This window comes from Boleophthalmus pectinirostris, unplaced genomic scaffold, assembly GCF_026225935.1.
Source record: "Boleophthalmus pectinirostris isolate CB_2022bp ecotype Guang Dong unplaced genomic scaffold, ASM2622593v1 HiC_scaffold_19, whole genome shotgun sequence".
NCBI lineage: Eukaryota > Metazoa > Chordata > Actinopteri > Gobiiformes > Gobiidae > Boleophthalmus > Boleophthalmus pectinirostris.
The window spans coordinates 30,406,650-30,423,213 of NW_026571140.1; the positions used below are offsets into that span (position 1 = coordinate 30,406,650).

The 16,564-nt window shown below is 37.7% G+C and overlaps 1 protein-coding gene across 1 annotated transcript; it reads right to left on the minus strand.

The window, feature by feature from the left end:
• Positions 1–5,939: 5,939 nt before the first annotated feature.
• gatm (glycine amidinotransferase (L-arginine:glycine amidinotransferase)) lies at positions 5,940–14,119 on the minus strand. Its single transcript, XM_020939053.2, has 9 exons — positions 14,036–14,119; positions 13,087–13,308; positions 12,370–12,565; positions 12,102–12,292; positions 10,684–10,821; positions 9,546–9,710; positions 7,571–7,634; positions 7,380–7,496; positions 5,940–6,052 (listed from the first exon to the last, which is right to left on the minus strand). The coding sequence occupies exons 1-9, from the start codon at positions 14,102–14,104 to the stop codon at positions 5,940–5,942; spliced, it is 1,275 nt and encodes a 424-aa protein (XP_020794712.1). The 5' UTR covers positions 14,105–14,119.
• Between the last annotated feature and the right edge of the window lie 2,445 nt (positions 14,120–16,564).

Sequence of the window (16,564 nt, forward strand, 5' to 3'; positions counted from 1 at the left end):
TTTACGGGGCGGGACCTGCGGCTCCGTGGGAACTTTGAAAAAAGCCCCGAAACTGCACCGAAGCAACAGAGGAGGAAGAGAGGCATCTGCGAGGCTTGTCTGAGCGATTCAGGAGAGAAGGAGACAAAAACACAGGCGTTATAGAAGCGTTAAAGCGTGATTTAACGTAAGAATCTAATTAAAGGTCCATATTACGCAAAATTGACTCTTTAAGCCACGTTATAATGTTGTTACCTCATTAAAAACATATCTAGAGTTCATGATGATTCTAGTGAAGGTGTGTGGAGTTTAAAAACACAGTGGAGCACTTCCTGTATTACCACATGACATCACAAGGTGGAACAGAGTGATTTCAGCCTGAACATGCAGGGTTTGTGTGTTAAATGTGTGAATGAAACAAAACACAACTCCAGGTATGTTTTTAATGAGGAAACAGCATTATAACAGATCAGAAAATAGCGTAATATGGGCCCTTTGACGTAAGAATATAATTTAATGTATGGCTCAAAATTATGAAAGGACAAGGGGAGGAAGTTATGCATTGTTACATCAATATGCATTCACTTAAGAAGTTTTGCTGTAGCCAAGGTTTTTCATATTATTCTTTATAGCCTGATCTTCAACAAAATAGTCTATAATAAGGCAACAGTGTACAAATAATGCCATCAAAAACATGCATTTTTAAAATATTCATTGGTTTTAGATTCCTGTTATAGTAATATTTTGAACTTTTACTATTCAAAAGAAAGGATATTTTCTTTTCATTTGTAACCGCAGCTGTGCAAAACTTGAGCAGCAAATGCCTGAACCAAGTCAGAGATGAAAATTGTGGAAGCTTCAGCGTAAATAATGCAGGTCTCTGATGTGTGGCTCATCAGGTAGAGCTGCAAAATACAAGTCTGAGGTCTGTCACTGAATCAATGAATATTACATTTTCTATTTTATGCTTATTTTCATAAAAACAAATTTTAACAAAATGATGATGATTTTCTGTCTATTTACTGAAAGGTTCAAATCAAACTAATAGTGTTGTAGTTAAGCGTTTCCTGACATCTTGAATTGAACATATTAAAGAAATAGATTTATAATTTTATAATTGATGCAAAGAGTTTTTGGCACTCTCAAAGTACAGGGTTTGGTGTTGTAGGTGTGATGTGTTTCTTTGTGGAGTTTGCATGTTCTCCCTGTGTCTAGGTTTCTTCTGCCTCTACAAACTTGTGCAAAAGGCTCCCCTCTGGTACCAGGACTGCCCTGAAAACGAGATTCCAACTCAGTGGGACTTTCCTGGTTAAATAAAGAATAAATAAACAGCAGCAGCTGCCCTGGGCATTGGGCACTGACAGCAATGTGCCTGGCTCAAATTCTTCATCTTTGGCCTATAAGCACCACCAGCCCTTTTTTCATAAAAAGGCAAGATGGGTGAAGTGTGTTGCTCAAGGATACAACAGCAAACTCTAATGGGTATCCATGGCCTTTGGATAAGTTCTGTGGGTAGCTGCTGCACAGTATTTCACGCTGCTATCGAGATTCAAACTTGAAATCCTCAAATTGCACTTGAAGCATATTTTTTCTGAATGCCTCTTGTGTGTGAGTCCTTTCACACGCTTACATTAGTTTGAGTCACATGTGTCTTCTTCAGCTCATGTCCTTATGTTTGTATTGTACAGTATGTCTCATATGTGAAATGAGCCGAATAAAACGCCTTAAGTCAGACGCTCTTGGACGGTCATTTGTTTGTAGTCTTTGATTTGGTTTCTCACTGTCAACATCGAGCAAAATGTATTAATGTATTTGAATCTGTTTTCTGAAGCTTATGGCTCATTACAAACCATTTAAATGTAAAAATGTGACCAGTGAACTTACAGTTAAATCAACCACAAAAGTGTATATAGGTAAATCACACTTATATTTGAAATACTGTACATTTAATCCTCAATTTTTGCAGTTCAGTGTTGTTTTAATTGCAAATATTCTAACAGACTCTTATATTCTAATTTGTAACATATAGTTTTTTGTAATTTTGCAGCTAGAAAAGCATGTTTTTTGGTTCCTTGTAATGGTAATAGTAATAGTAAAATCTTTTGCCTGCAGCTGCCTCCTGTAGGGAATTTTCCACATTCTGATCACATAGAATTTTCTTTTTGAAATCTCAGAACATATAATCTCTCTTTAATGCAATTAGAGATCCTCGTCCTCAAACTTCAGGTTATTGAGAGTGTTCCCACATGATGGCGCTAGAGGGCTGTTTTTGCAACATAAACACTTCAACCAGAATCTGCTTTGCCACTAAGATTGATCTAATTTCCTCCGACTCTTCTATTACATGAAAACAAATATTACCCGCATATTACCATTTGCCCCCCACCCCCAAAGTCACGCACGTGCTTCAGTGAAGTCTTATCGTAAATATAAAAGTGCATTGTATGTTTCTGTGTTAGCCTCGTGTCTCTCTCTCTGTTGTATACACAGGGATCTGATAAATGAAAGATAAATAAAAGATAATACAATACAATAGATTTAATTACAACTCTCAGTTTCATTACAATTAACCAGATTATTCCTGATCATGTGCCCCCATAACATCTAGTTTCAATAGTTTGTTTGGCTAAAGAGTGATCTAGTCTCATTTAGTTAAGAGGAGTTTTATGAGCTTTTACCCATGTTATAATGTGTCCCATCATCATTATCTCACTCACTTATACTTTGATTGATTCATAACTCACGCATGTTCTGAGTATCTATGGAAACAAAAACAAAACAAATAAACAAAAAAAAAAAAAAAAAACATACAAAACATTTAAACCCCCTTGCACAGCTTGAATCTAAAACATAAACCTACCTTAGCACGCTGCTGCTGAGATGGAGTTAAACATTCATCTTTGGCGCCCTCTTGTGGATGGGGCCCCTCGGTGCAAGCGCGTGTCTACTAGTGGAAAGACTCTGCACGTGGGTGTTGAAGGCTGCTTGTTGTGGACCTCGTGGAAGCGTCAGAATCAATACATAAACATTTCCTCCACTACCTTTCTCTCATATGTTGATTGCGTTTACATCATTAAGTGCATTTTTTATTTTTTGTTTTTCTCGATGAAAAAAACAAAACAAAAAAACAATAACATTCAGCTAAATGTTTAATCAAAACAAAATCAAAACAATTATCGTTTGCTCTTGTACTAAAATGCAGATGTTCACTGTAGATTGACTAAAAAACAATAATACCAAGAGAACAAACAAAGTAACCACAAGATGGCAGCAGATAATTACATTCAAAATGCGATTAAGACCCTAATCTTGTAAGAAATATCATGTGGCCACTAATCACCTGGTGTATTAACTCTAGAAGTAAAAATACAATTCATAATACTCTTTTATTGTTTATGCTATAGGCTGCTGAAAAGGCCCATGTTACGGTGTTTTCTGATCTGTGTTACAGTGTTGCTTCCTCATCAAAAACAAAAATAGTTGTGTTTTGTTTCATTCATAAATTCACAATAATCCTGCATATTTAGGATGAGTTCTTTTCTCAAACAACAAACATTCTGTTCCTTATGATGTGGTTGTACAGGGAGAGCTTCAGTCTATTTTTAAACCTCATACACTTTCACTAGAATTATTTGGATAATTTCAGTCCTGGAATTACCAGTCTCAGCGAAACAACAGGTAAAAGATAGCTGTTAATTTGAGAACTACTCTAGCTGTAGTTCTCAAATTGGAGATTGTGACAGAACAATAGTGACAGGATTACTCAAACATGTGTAAATGAAACAAAGCACAACTCCAGGTATGTTTTTGATGAGGTAACAACATTATAACATGGCTTAAAGCTCACAAGAGTCAAGTTTGCGTAATATAGGACCGGTTATAGTGTAAATCTAATGCACCACATAAAAGACAGTAATATCAGCTGTCTTCAGTCTTTCAGAACGTGCTGCCTGTTTCATTTACAGATGGTCAAATTGATGACAAAAATCTTTAACGTAGTAAAATAACACTTGACTCTTTTAACCATTCCTCATAGTTAAAGCTGACTACTGCCCTGGTTAAAAGTTGTAAGGATCATGTGAACCGTGGACATGCTCACATTACTAAAATTTCAAACTTGATTTCAATACTAAGGTATAGACTCAATACTTAAAACTGATTCTGATACTGCAATGATAATAATGATAATATTTAGACAATACAGCGTCATTTTCATCTTTAACTCTTAGTGCTTTCTTACCATGTGGCCTCTGTGTAATACCTCAGTTCTTCAGATATATGTGGTCTTATACTTGTTCTGATACAGCTCAAGATCATTGTAAAGTTATTCAGAAAAGGTTCATTTCTTTCGTGTGAATGTGACATTTTAGTATCTATACTTGCTCAAATGAGTATTTAGTATCGATACTAGTTTTAGTTTCAATTAGTATTTCACTTTTAGATACTTTTGACAACCTTAGTTCACATTGACAGGAGCCATTAAACACATACATCTTGCAACAGATGTTTTTTATATCTAAATAATCCTTATGAATGGGCTCATCTTATTGCAATGCTTGAAATGCTCCACAGTATGACATTATTGTCTGTCATTATAAACCTCCAATGGAGACAAACATGTGACAAGGCATTTCATAAAAACACCTCAAATTTAACAATGTCAGCCTAAATATACAGGGTTTGTGTGTTAAACTTGTGTGAATGAAACAAAACACAACACAGCTCCAAGTCTATTTTTGATAACAACATTATAACAGATCAGAAAATAGGCTAATATAATCAGTTTGATAAATGCTAGATGTGTTTACTGCCACACCATGGCACTTTCTGGGCAAAGCAACAACATCTCCTACACAGACAAGCAGCAGGTGACAGTCCTCCCACCAGAAAAGTTCCATAGTGCACATTTAAAGACTCTCTGAAACTAAAGCTGATGTATATATCTTTACATAATCTTCCTTGAACCTCTCCACATATCTCCAGGTTAATGTTTAGTGGTATTTTAGACTGACTTAGCTGCGTTTATCAGACATGTGCTGTGTCCTATGTGGGGGAGAGGTTGCCCCGACCACTCTCCTCCTCCTCAAGACAACTGTTTTGTAAGAAATAATCATCACCAGAAATATTTAATGACATTTTTTGTATTTATTCACATTATTCACAAAAACATGACAGCTTGCATTCCTTTGAGGAGCTTTGTAAACACTAAAAGCTTGTTAAGACTTTAAATTCACAACAGGAATTACTGTACTTTAATATCTTCACAACAAAATGTCTATTCTGATGCCATAGAAGCAGCCAAGCAGTGAGAATGTGGCATATTACTGGCCCAGATTTGCATTAGAAGATAACAACAGAGGCGAAAGGTGTACAATATCGATATGGACCTCTTCTCAAATATAAAAACAATGTTAGTGGGAAAATCCAATATATAAAATATAAACAGGAAATCTTTACAAAGTATAAACCAGCGATAAGAAATAATTTTTTATAGTTTTAATGACCTACACAGTCTATACATGTTTAAATAAAAAGGAAAGTTTGGAAAAATGTTGGATGAGGAGCTAGCTGTCTCTTAAAATGGTGACATTCACATACCAAATTGTACCTTATCCTCGGAGTTAATGCTTCCAGATGTGTCCACCTTCCAGAGTGGAGCATTACAACAGCCAGGCCAGAAATGCAGTTATTATTGAGATCTTACAAGAAACACGCTTTTTATTTTTTCTCATGAGAGCCAAGAATTCTGTTGAAACCATAAAGCTGTTTGCAAAAGGCACAGTAAAATGCACCGCCATGTTAAATCAAAACATTCAAACATTTTGGACATAAAGCCCCAATCCGGACAGAACTACTCTGACAATGGTACACACACTCTTAAAATGTTTAGGTATAACTCTAGTCTCCGGACTGAGAATCTATGTCCACAGCTCAATAAAAACTGCCCATTTCTGGTGTGGCTAGTGGAAATACGACTGCAGTGTCCCACGGCGACGCACATCTGTGGTCCAGCAGTGGAAGCCTCCTCCGAGTGAGTTGGCATGACGAATGCTCACCTTTACGGTTTTTATACCTGTACACAAAAACACAATCAGATTATAAATGCCACTATTGCTATGTATTCAGGGGTATCCAAACTAGGGCTGTAGGCCTTTAGTCGTTTAATCCATTAATCAGTTGGCGGTGTTTTAGTTGACCAAAGTTTGTATTCATCGAATGTGACAGTAATTAATATATCGACTTATCGATGAATATATGAAAGTTGGAGCAATAAATTTGGGGATCAGTATTTATCATGAGCTGTTTCTTGTTTTTTCTGTCCTATGATTACAGTTGAGTTTCTATGATTAATCAATCAGTTAATTAATTAATTAATCATTGTATTTATATAGTGCCATTTAAGACGCCTAAAGCACAGTGCATTATTCATTCATTCCACAAAGCTATATTCATATTCATGACTCACTTTCTATGCAAACTAACTACTAAAATGTTTCATTCTCTTATATTTACTTATTGCAGCTCATGTTATTTATATTTATGGTTCATGAAGATTTTTTTTACAGAAATGAGCTTCGGGGTTTTTGTGTCAGTGGCATAAATTATTTGGGTCAGATACATAAACACATGAAATTGTTTTGAGAGCTTTTGCCACGCCCCCTTTTGATCAGCAGGACATGTCTTTAGTCGTCCAAGAATTTCTTTAGTCAACTACAGCCTTAGTCCAAACCAGAGCTGAGTAGCCCAGATAACCACAGGCAGTAGTTTACTTTGCACTGCTGCAAAAAGAAGTAATTTTACCAATGCAGACCTCAAAGTTTCAATACTTATTAAAGCAATAAGGGCTCTGTCAAAGTCTTAGCTGTGTAAAATGCAAACATCTGAATGACTCACCCTTTAACCACCAAGAAGCTCATATGACTTGAAGCAAAAGGGTTTGGCCTCATGGTGGCAGCTGTCACAAGTGTAGCTCACACTTCATACTATTTTACCCTTGCAGCTGTGGTTAAAGGGCCCATATGACGCTATTTTCTGATCTGTTATAAAGGTTGTTTCCTTCATCACAAACTGTGGTATAGATGTGGTAATGGAAAATGTGCTCTACTGTGATTTAAACTCCACACACTTTCACTAGAATCATTTGGATCATTTCAAACCTGGAATTGCCAATCTATTTAACAAAAAGTAAAAGGTATCTGCTAAATCATGACATCAAAAGGCAGAAAGACTAATAATAAAGGCTTACTCAAACTTGTGTGAATGAAACAAAACACAACTCCAGGTATGTTTTTGATGAGATAACAGCATTGTAACAAGGCTTAAAACTCTGTGTACAGAAACAGAAGAAAGCTAAAAAAAAAAAAAAAAAAAAAAATTAAAACAGACTGAATTGAACTTACCAAGACTTTCAAACATCTTCTGAATGGTGGTCTCATTGGCGTCAACCATAACACGCTTCTCATCCAACATCAGAACATTCATTGAGAGCCATTTAGACGACATCCACAGAGGATGATCTAAAGCAGAAACACGTGATACAAAACTACACAATACTTTGTTTGCGTAACAGCTGATTACTGCAGATACAAACCATCAGGAATCAAAGGTGTTGGAGGTTTCACAACAGTCCAGCCAGCCTTCTTAAACATGTCGATCTGAAGTCACAGAAAGGTCAAGATTCCAGTGAATAAAGATAGACACAAATATACAGCAAAATTGACTTCTGTGAGCTTTAAGTCGCATTATAATGCTGTTACCTCATCAAAAACATACCTGGATTTGTGTTTTGTTTCATTCACACGTTTGAGTAACCCTTTATTATTAGTCTGTCTACATCTGCAAAGCTCAAAATGCTCTGTTCCACTTTGTGATGTCATGAAGCAGTAATTTTTAGGATTTACAGCTACTTTTTACTTTTAATTCAGTAGAGATTGGCAATTCCAGGGCTGAAATTATCCAAATGATTCTAGAGAAGATGTATGGAGTTTAAAAACACAGTGGCACACTTCCTGTATCACTACATGACATCACAAGGTGGAAAAGAGTATTGTCTGTGTATGTTTGTGATGAGAAAACAACATTATAACTTCACCAGAGACACAACTGCAACTAAATCAAGGCTTATTTTCAATCAATCAATCAATCAATCAATCAACAACTTTATTAATCCCAAAGGGCAATTCAGTTCGCACATCTCTGGTCACGCACAATATATAAATATAAATAATTAAAAAAAAAGAAAGACAGACACTAGACGTTCGAACCACAGTGCATCAGGGACACAGTTACAAATTCACTTTCCGTTTAAAATCCTTATGGCAGAAGGAATAAAAGATTTGGCGTAGCGGTTAGTCTTTTGCTGTGGGGTGACATAGCGCCTCCCAGAGGGCATTTTCATGAACTGTGAGTGCAGTACATGGTTAGGCTGGCTCAATTAGACGATACATTAAAAGAGCTGAGCTTCCGCATCAAGTGAACCCGCTGCTGTCCTCGTTTGATGATGTGCTCAGTGTTCTTATCGAACCTTAAAGAGGAATCAAACACAGTTCCCAAGTACTTATAAGAGTCTACCATTTCTACGGCTTCTCCATGGATGGAACTGGCTATTGGGCTGTGGACTTTTTTCCGGAAGTCTACAACCATTTCTTTGTTTTTTGCTACATTTAGGTCCAGGTAGTTATTATCACACCATTCAATGAAAGCAGGTAAAGCTCGGCCATGGTCAGAGTTTGCTCCCTGCAGGAGAGAGAGGAGGGCAGTATCATCTGAAAACTTGATCATGTAGCTGCCCTCATTTGCGGACCTACAGCTGTCTGTATACAAAATATAGAGCAGCGGAGACAAAACACAACCCTGGGGGGCCCCAATATTTGAAACGATGGGATTGGACATTTCCCCATTTACCAGGACTCTCTGTGTGTGGTGGGTTAAGAAGTTTAAAAGTAGCAATAAAACCTGAAAACTAAAAAAGAGAAGCTAATCTCTCAATTAAAATATCTGGCTGGATCTTGTTAAAAGCTAAAGAGAAGTCTGCAAAAAGTATCCATGCATGTGAGTTGGGCTTTTCAAGGTGTTTATAAATAGTGTCCAAAAGAAATATTTTTACATCCTCTACACCTTTCCCTGCTTGATACGCAAACTGCAATGGGTCTAGTTTACCATTGGTTAGAAAGAGGATATTCTCTTTTAGTATCTTCTCAAAGATTTTCATAACTACTGAGGTCAGAGCAACTGGTCTGAATTCACTTAGTTCCTTTGAATTATTCGACTTAGGAACAGGTATAATAGTGGGTGTTTTCCACATAGTTGGTATTTGGCCAGAATTTGCACACATCTGAAAAAGTGTAGTAAATACACTACTGAGCTGATGGGCACAGGACCTGAGAGTGTAATTTTGGACTTAATAGGAAAATTATTCATAAAAGAAAGCTTTATTTAGCGTAGTCTTATTAAAAAAACATGATATATTTTCGTTATTGTAATATATATTGAATATGTTATGATAATGAATATTGCGACAGTCAATAGCCCTAATACAGAGACACACACACATATATAGACTGTACCTGGCGACATGGTCTATCCGGGTTTGACAGCACCAGTCCCGGGCCGATGATGTTAAAAGTTGCGTCGATGTGCATGGGGTTTGGGTCTTTAAAGGAGACCACATGCACTTTGTAGTCAGGGGCAAGATGGCGCCGCATCCATTCAATTCCCATGTAGTTTGTAACCTGAGGGGAATACAATCTTATATTAAAATACTGTTGCTGTTATAACAAAATCTCTACTATTAATGTGATATCTCTCTTCATTCTGATGCTTTTTATGTATCTATCTTTAGTATGTATGTGTTAGGGAATGTAAATGTTGTCCTAAAGTCCTAGAGTTGTACAGAGAGGCACGAGACTCTGGATGTATGAGGTATAAGAAGTTTATTTACCTTCAGTCTGGGACCCATTGAAGTTGAATACACAACACGGCGAGTTAGTTTTGGTTATTCAAGCCCAACTACAGTATGCTTCCACAAAAGGAAGTTTATATAGGAACTAAGAAGGAAACTGATAATGTTAAAGAAAGACAAATTCCTTAATAGTTGGATGGTGTTTTATAATAGTGTGATTATTGTCAAACTGTGGTTCTAGTTCTAGTTTTCATAGTTAGTTGTAGGTGCACTCTGGTCTAAATATGATTGATCCTGATTTAGATTTGGATATATACTTTTCTGGGAAATACTAATTGAAATGTCAAATATTTTTAGTTTGGTCTTTGCAAATACATTTTTCAGATCCGCTGTTATGAAGAGAATAAATAATGTTGTCACGATACTAAAATTTCAAACTCTATTTCTATACTAAGGAATAGACTTGATATTCAGTACATTCTGATACTACACTGATAATTAAAACAAATCTAAAATCTTTATTTAGACAATAGAAAGCCATTTTCAACATGATTTTTTAAAAATATAGTTTCATAGTGGTCCATGGGCGTATACTAGTCTATAAGTCTAATAATTGTTCTGGTACATCTTAAGATCAATCTAAAGCTATTCAGGAAAGATTAATTTCTGTGAATGTGACTTTTTTAGTATTGATACCTGCTCAAATGAGTATCTAGTTTCAATATTAGTTTCAATATTGTATTTGTATTGATTAGTATCTCATTATAGATATTTTTGACAACCCTAAAAGAGACTGTTTGTACCTGGCTCCTCTGGACAAACAGGTCTCGTCCGGCTCGGATGAAGTCGGCGGCGTCGAAGCAGGGCTCGTGTTCTGTGGTCACAAACTTCCCCTGAGCTGCAAGTTTGTGTCTGTCCTCCACGGTACGAATCGGATAATCCTACAACCAAAACAAAAGAGGTTTGTCTTTAAAGTTATAGTATGTAACTTTAAAAAACATATTATTATAGATGTTTTTATTGCATTGAAAAACATACAAAAACCTGTGTCCGTACTGTGAGAAGGATTGCAGCTCCACAAAGTTAGTTTTAAGTGTACCTTGGTTAAGAAATAGTGTTGTGCAGATTGGGTAATCCTACAACCAAAACAAAAGAGGCCTATATAGTATGTAACTTTTTATTTTTCTTTGTAGAGTTTTTATTTCATTGAAAAACAAACAAACCCTGCGTCCTTACTATGAGCAGGCTTGCATTTCCGCAAACATGACTTGTGTTTGGCCTGGGGGAGAGCCTCTACTGCTTGGTTCCATGGAATTGCTATTCCTTTGGCTAAAATCTTTTCAAAATATAGCATGAGACGTATCTATCTCCACGGAGAATAATCTGAAAAGTATTGTTTTAACTTCATATTTCCGTGGAATAATTCACTTGACTTTATACTTCGAGAAAGTTACATACTGTCACTTGAAGCAAATACTACACAGGATCCTAATCGCACATGTGCATCCTCGTGTATAATGTTGCATAAGGACACTGTTCCTATTTTAGCATCTACTGTAATAATGATACTGCACTTAATAGTCTAGTGCTTTTCAGGACTCTCAAAGACACTTTACAGAACACATAATAAAGCAGTCAAAAGATAAACAAGTAATAATAATATAGTATCTATTTTTAAATTTCAGGAAGCACTTTTCTCGACCTTTGAAGTTTATTGCGCCCATATTTAAGCTTTCATAAACCAGTGCAATGGGTACAAATAGTTTAGATTATTCTATAAGTGTATAAAGCAATAAAAATTTGCCCCTAATAAAACACTGAATTGTTTGATATCCTCAGCTCTTATCGACAAGAAATGCAATAGCTATTTAGTACCCAACCAAAACCCCAGTGAACTGCAAAAGTCAGTCATCGAATTGCTGCACAGTTGCCAAAATGTGTTCACATAAACAGTAATCTGCTCAAATAAACACAGTTAAACCTGATTTAAAATATATATCACTTGAAATTATTAAAGACATGAATGTGATTTTGCAGTGGGGGCTCAAAAAAGTTGCAAACCTCATAATCTACAAACGCAAGCTCTGGGTTGGTCTCTAGTGTTGTGAGTATGAACCAGTAACTGAAATGAATGTCTCTCCCAACTCTTGACACTCATTTCATCTCCAAGTCAATAACAGTAAAACTCAGACTGTGGTAACTTCACTGTTTTTTCTCTCACCTGATCGTACAGCTCGTCAGCCATAGTGGGTTTTGGAGCAGTGGTCCATTTGGCTCCCTTCTTGAAGTACTCCTTGATCAGGGGTCTGTAGGCTCTGTACTCAAAGAACCGTGCCCTCCATGCCATAGGAGCCTCAATGATCTCATTGCCCACCACGATGAGGATGTCCCTGGGCATAGCTGCATACATACCTGCACAAGAGAGACAAACCTTTAGTTCTGATCATCCTGTCAGATTCACAGATATGAATGCTCATGTCTCTGCTTACCAGAGGATTCGAAGTCTGGAGTCTTGTAAACCATGGACCAGTCGATGGGTTCGGGGCGTCTCACCGTCACTCCCTCATGGCGCAGAATATTGCACATTTCCTCAATTTCAGAAACTGCTTTTTTCAAGTGGTCCGCAGGAAAAGACTGGCCTCCATATTTCTGATACCAAGGCCAATACTTCTCATAAGTGTTTGCCTACAGACAAAGAATGGCAATAGACCAGGTGAATTTGGATAAAAGTGTCCAGTGGCTTGTTTACATTATATGCAAACTGAAAATTCACCCGATGATAGTGATAATAAGTTTCATTAACGCACCAACCAATGAACCACCCCACAAGATCAGTAAGAAGTAAGTAAGATATATATATATATATATAGATATATATATATATATATATATATATATATATATATATATATATATATATATATATATATATATATATATATATCTGCGCCATGAGTCCCTCCATCCATCACTCAAGCACACATCACTTTCATACTAGACAATGTGGGTGAAGTGTCTTGCCTAAGGAAATAACAACAGTTTTTGCCACTGCTGCCCCACTCTGGCACCTGATTTTCTCAGTGGTTTCCCCTCCAAGAACTAACCAGGCCTGGCCTTGCTTACCTTCTGAGATCTGACGGGATCTTTAGAACGTATAAAATCACCTGTACTCCTAAATCTACGTAGTGACCGTGTCCATGACTTACTTTCACTTCCACAGTGAACGGAGGCACGTGAGCGTTCTCGGCTCGGCCCACGATCACCTCCTCCAGCGGGTCCCATTCGTTGTAGCTGCACACGGGACAGTCCTGCTCCAGTGCGTCAGTAACGTGATCGTCCTCCAGGTGCGGCTCGGCCACAGCGGCGCTGGATGTGCTCTGCAGCGCCCTCTGCGCCCTCTGCGCCCAACCCGTCACTGCACGCCCGAACTGTGGACAGCAGAGATGGAGTTTTGCTTTTAGGTTTTTGTAGAGCGCCAAAATTATCCATTGGAACATAAAGACATTTTAACAGCAAAACTAAACAAGGTGTGAACAAAACAAAAGTGAGATGTGGTCTGCGTGTCTGCTGCGTGACCAGTTGGCTCGGTGTCAAAGTACACGTGTTTGAAGGAGCCTTATCACAGTTTTACTGCGGCGCCGCGGGTCATCGAGTTTGGGAGCGCATCTGTGCCAAACAGCTGCGCGCTGTCACTCCAAAGAGAGCCCTCTCAGCACGTCACACGCGTTTCTCACGCCAAGATTTCGCACAAATTTCCATGTTCCCGACAATTATTTAAAAAGCACTTAAATCATTCTCCAGCATGGTAAATAATGCTCACGACTTTAGGGTTACCCAAACTGCTGGAATGCTGACATGCTGGAAAAATAATCTTTAATTAATAATCAAAGAGTTACAAAAACTACAAAAGAAAAATGAATCACATCAGTTAGAATGTAAGTGCATGTAACCTAATGTAGAGCAACTAAATGTCAACATTTCGAACACACATTATTTTATTCGCAGCTCTCATTTTTTTCCAGATTATTTGTTGTTACTCTGCAAAATATACTGATATCTTTACTGATGCTTTTTCACGGGTCTGTCTCCTGTGACCAGTGGAGTTAGATGTGTAACCAGTAAAAGACAAATCACCGTGAGAGATGAGATACCAACCATGGCTCCAATCAGATGGGCGGCCTCTGCGCCCCTGCTACCTCCTCTGAGACACCTGACCCGCAGCATGGTCCGAGCTTATGGTGAGTGATGCAGACTCAAACGGCGACGTACGTCCTTTTCACGCTTTACGCACGAATGGAGGCGCTCGGCCCAGCCTCACTTTATACCTCCGGGGCTACGTGTCTCTCAGACTATTGGCTGCTTTTTTCTTGAGCAGCAACGTGACTAGAGAAATAGTCTTTCTCTGAAACCCAATCCCTGACCACAGCAAATTCTTATCGGCAGAAGAGGAGCATCAGGCCCGTGCGTGGCGTCAAAATGCACGTTTGGGAGAGAATTACCCCGAAGTATTGGTCTGCTAACATCAGCACCGTGCTATTCAAACTAAATATCATGATACGAGACAAACTATGGTTGTAAGTATGATTGACTGGTTTAAGGGTTGCAGATATCGACTTTTAAATCGCAGATATCGACTTTTTCCAGCTGTAAACTGTAAGATGTAAGGTGTAATTGGCACAAGCCTGTCATAGCTAAAATAAACAAGAAGACATTTTACATTATATTTCTGTCATCAAACACGTGCCTAAAGCACTGGTGACATTGTAACAAACTGAGTCCCATAATTAGACCTCAGGACTAGTCTGAGTATTCCATTATATTTCTCAGTTGTTCAGCACAAAACATTTTTCATACAACCTAGCCTGTAATATAATAATAATAATAATAATAATAATAATAATAATAATAATAATAATAATAATAATAATAATAGGTTAAGATATTGATCTTGTTTAGGCAATGATTTAGTATCTTCTCTATCTGTCTGCTCCACTTTTTCCATTGCAGATTTCATTCAATCGTCAGTCTGGGTAGGACTAAACTGTCTCCAGATCAGCTCGAGTGGACTGGACTGTGGTCTGTGTTTCACAATTTACTGAGATAATCTAAAGTGTGGACGGAGCCAAAGGTCAGAGATCCTTCAGTGTCCACCTCTGTCCACAAAGTCTAGATCCTGAGCCAGGATCAGGTCAGGTATAGATGGAGGAATATGGCTTCTGCAATTAGTATATTAATTATCATGTACTAGTTTGTATGAGGCATACATCTCACAGTGAGATGTGTTTATTATTATAGAAATGCTAAAATGCTTATTAGTTTATTTGTCATAGACACTATGTGCAATACTAATGATAATAGGCTAATAATAAATTGTGTTTATAATGCACTTTACTTTAAATGTCAGAGTGCTACAGTAAAAACATTCCTAAAAACAAGAAAGTTAAATCAGACAAAAATAGCAAACTTGGCTTTTCAGTCACAAGACAGATTGATGGACTGGTGCAGAGGCAGGTTTTGGGTGGACAGAGACAATGACTGTCCGTGCTGCGTAGTCGTCTGGTGGTGGTGTACATGTAATTTGACTACTGATTAGTAAAAGTTACTTTAAAAGTTACACAGCTCAGAAACCAACTTATAAAAAGCATGACACTTCACACTGACACTTTCTGTTAGAGCTTCATCTCAAACAAAAGTGACACCACAGTCCTCCATAAACCAGTGTTTGTGTTGTTTAGGTTCACAGCTCGTCTACTTCTAAGACCAGAAGTGGACATCCTGTGTTAACTGTTTATCTTTTTATTGTTTTATGGCAGTATCTGGATTACACACATTTTTGAAAGGGAAAAAGTAACCCAAGTAACTGTAACCTAATTACTCTATTTTCCATTGTAACTAGTTACAATACTGCATTACTAAAAAAGTAATCTGATTATAGTAATTTGTAACTAGTTACTGCTGAACCCTGGTGGGGGTCAGGAGCTCCATGCTTGGGGCAGGTCCAGAGACTTTGTTGCGTAAGGACACAGATCTTGTAGTTGATTCGCTGGATGGGGAAGCAGTGTAGTCAGTGGAGAATGGGAGCTATGGACTCATATTTCCACTCCCTCACCAGGACCCTCTGGATGTACTGTAGTCTCTGGAGGCTTGTAACAGGGGTCCCCATGAGGAGTGTGTTACAGTAGATTAAACCTGGAGGAGATACAGGCGTGGACCAAACCTAAAGCAATAGGACTAAATTTATAAGACTAAATTTATAGGACTAGGACTAAATCTAGAGGACTAAACCTACAGAACTGGCACCATCAGGGGTACTTAAAAAACTGGCATTGATGATGAATTGACTAATAACACTAGGGATGTGTACTTTTGTGGATGAGACCTCTAAGGTCATGTCTTCTAATACATCACTAAAGACCCGCCTCACATGCAGCTACAGCTTCATCATGAACTCTCCACTGACAGAGTTGAGTGTGCATGATGATACAGAATTTTTATGATGATCCGATCATTATAAAGACATTCTCTTTGAATGTTTGATTTTATAAACTATAACATTACCCTGCCCAGGGACTGCAAGTGGAAATTAACCCGACCAGCCCAGTAGTTCATTTGTTTAACTGTTCCAGTGGTGATGCTCACAGTATAGTGCTATAATAGAACAGTGATTAAATGTCTTTGGATATG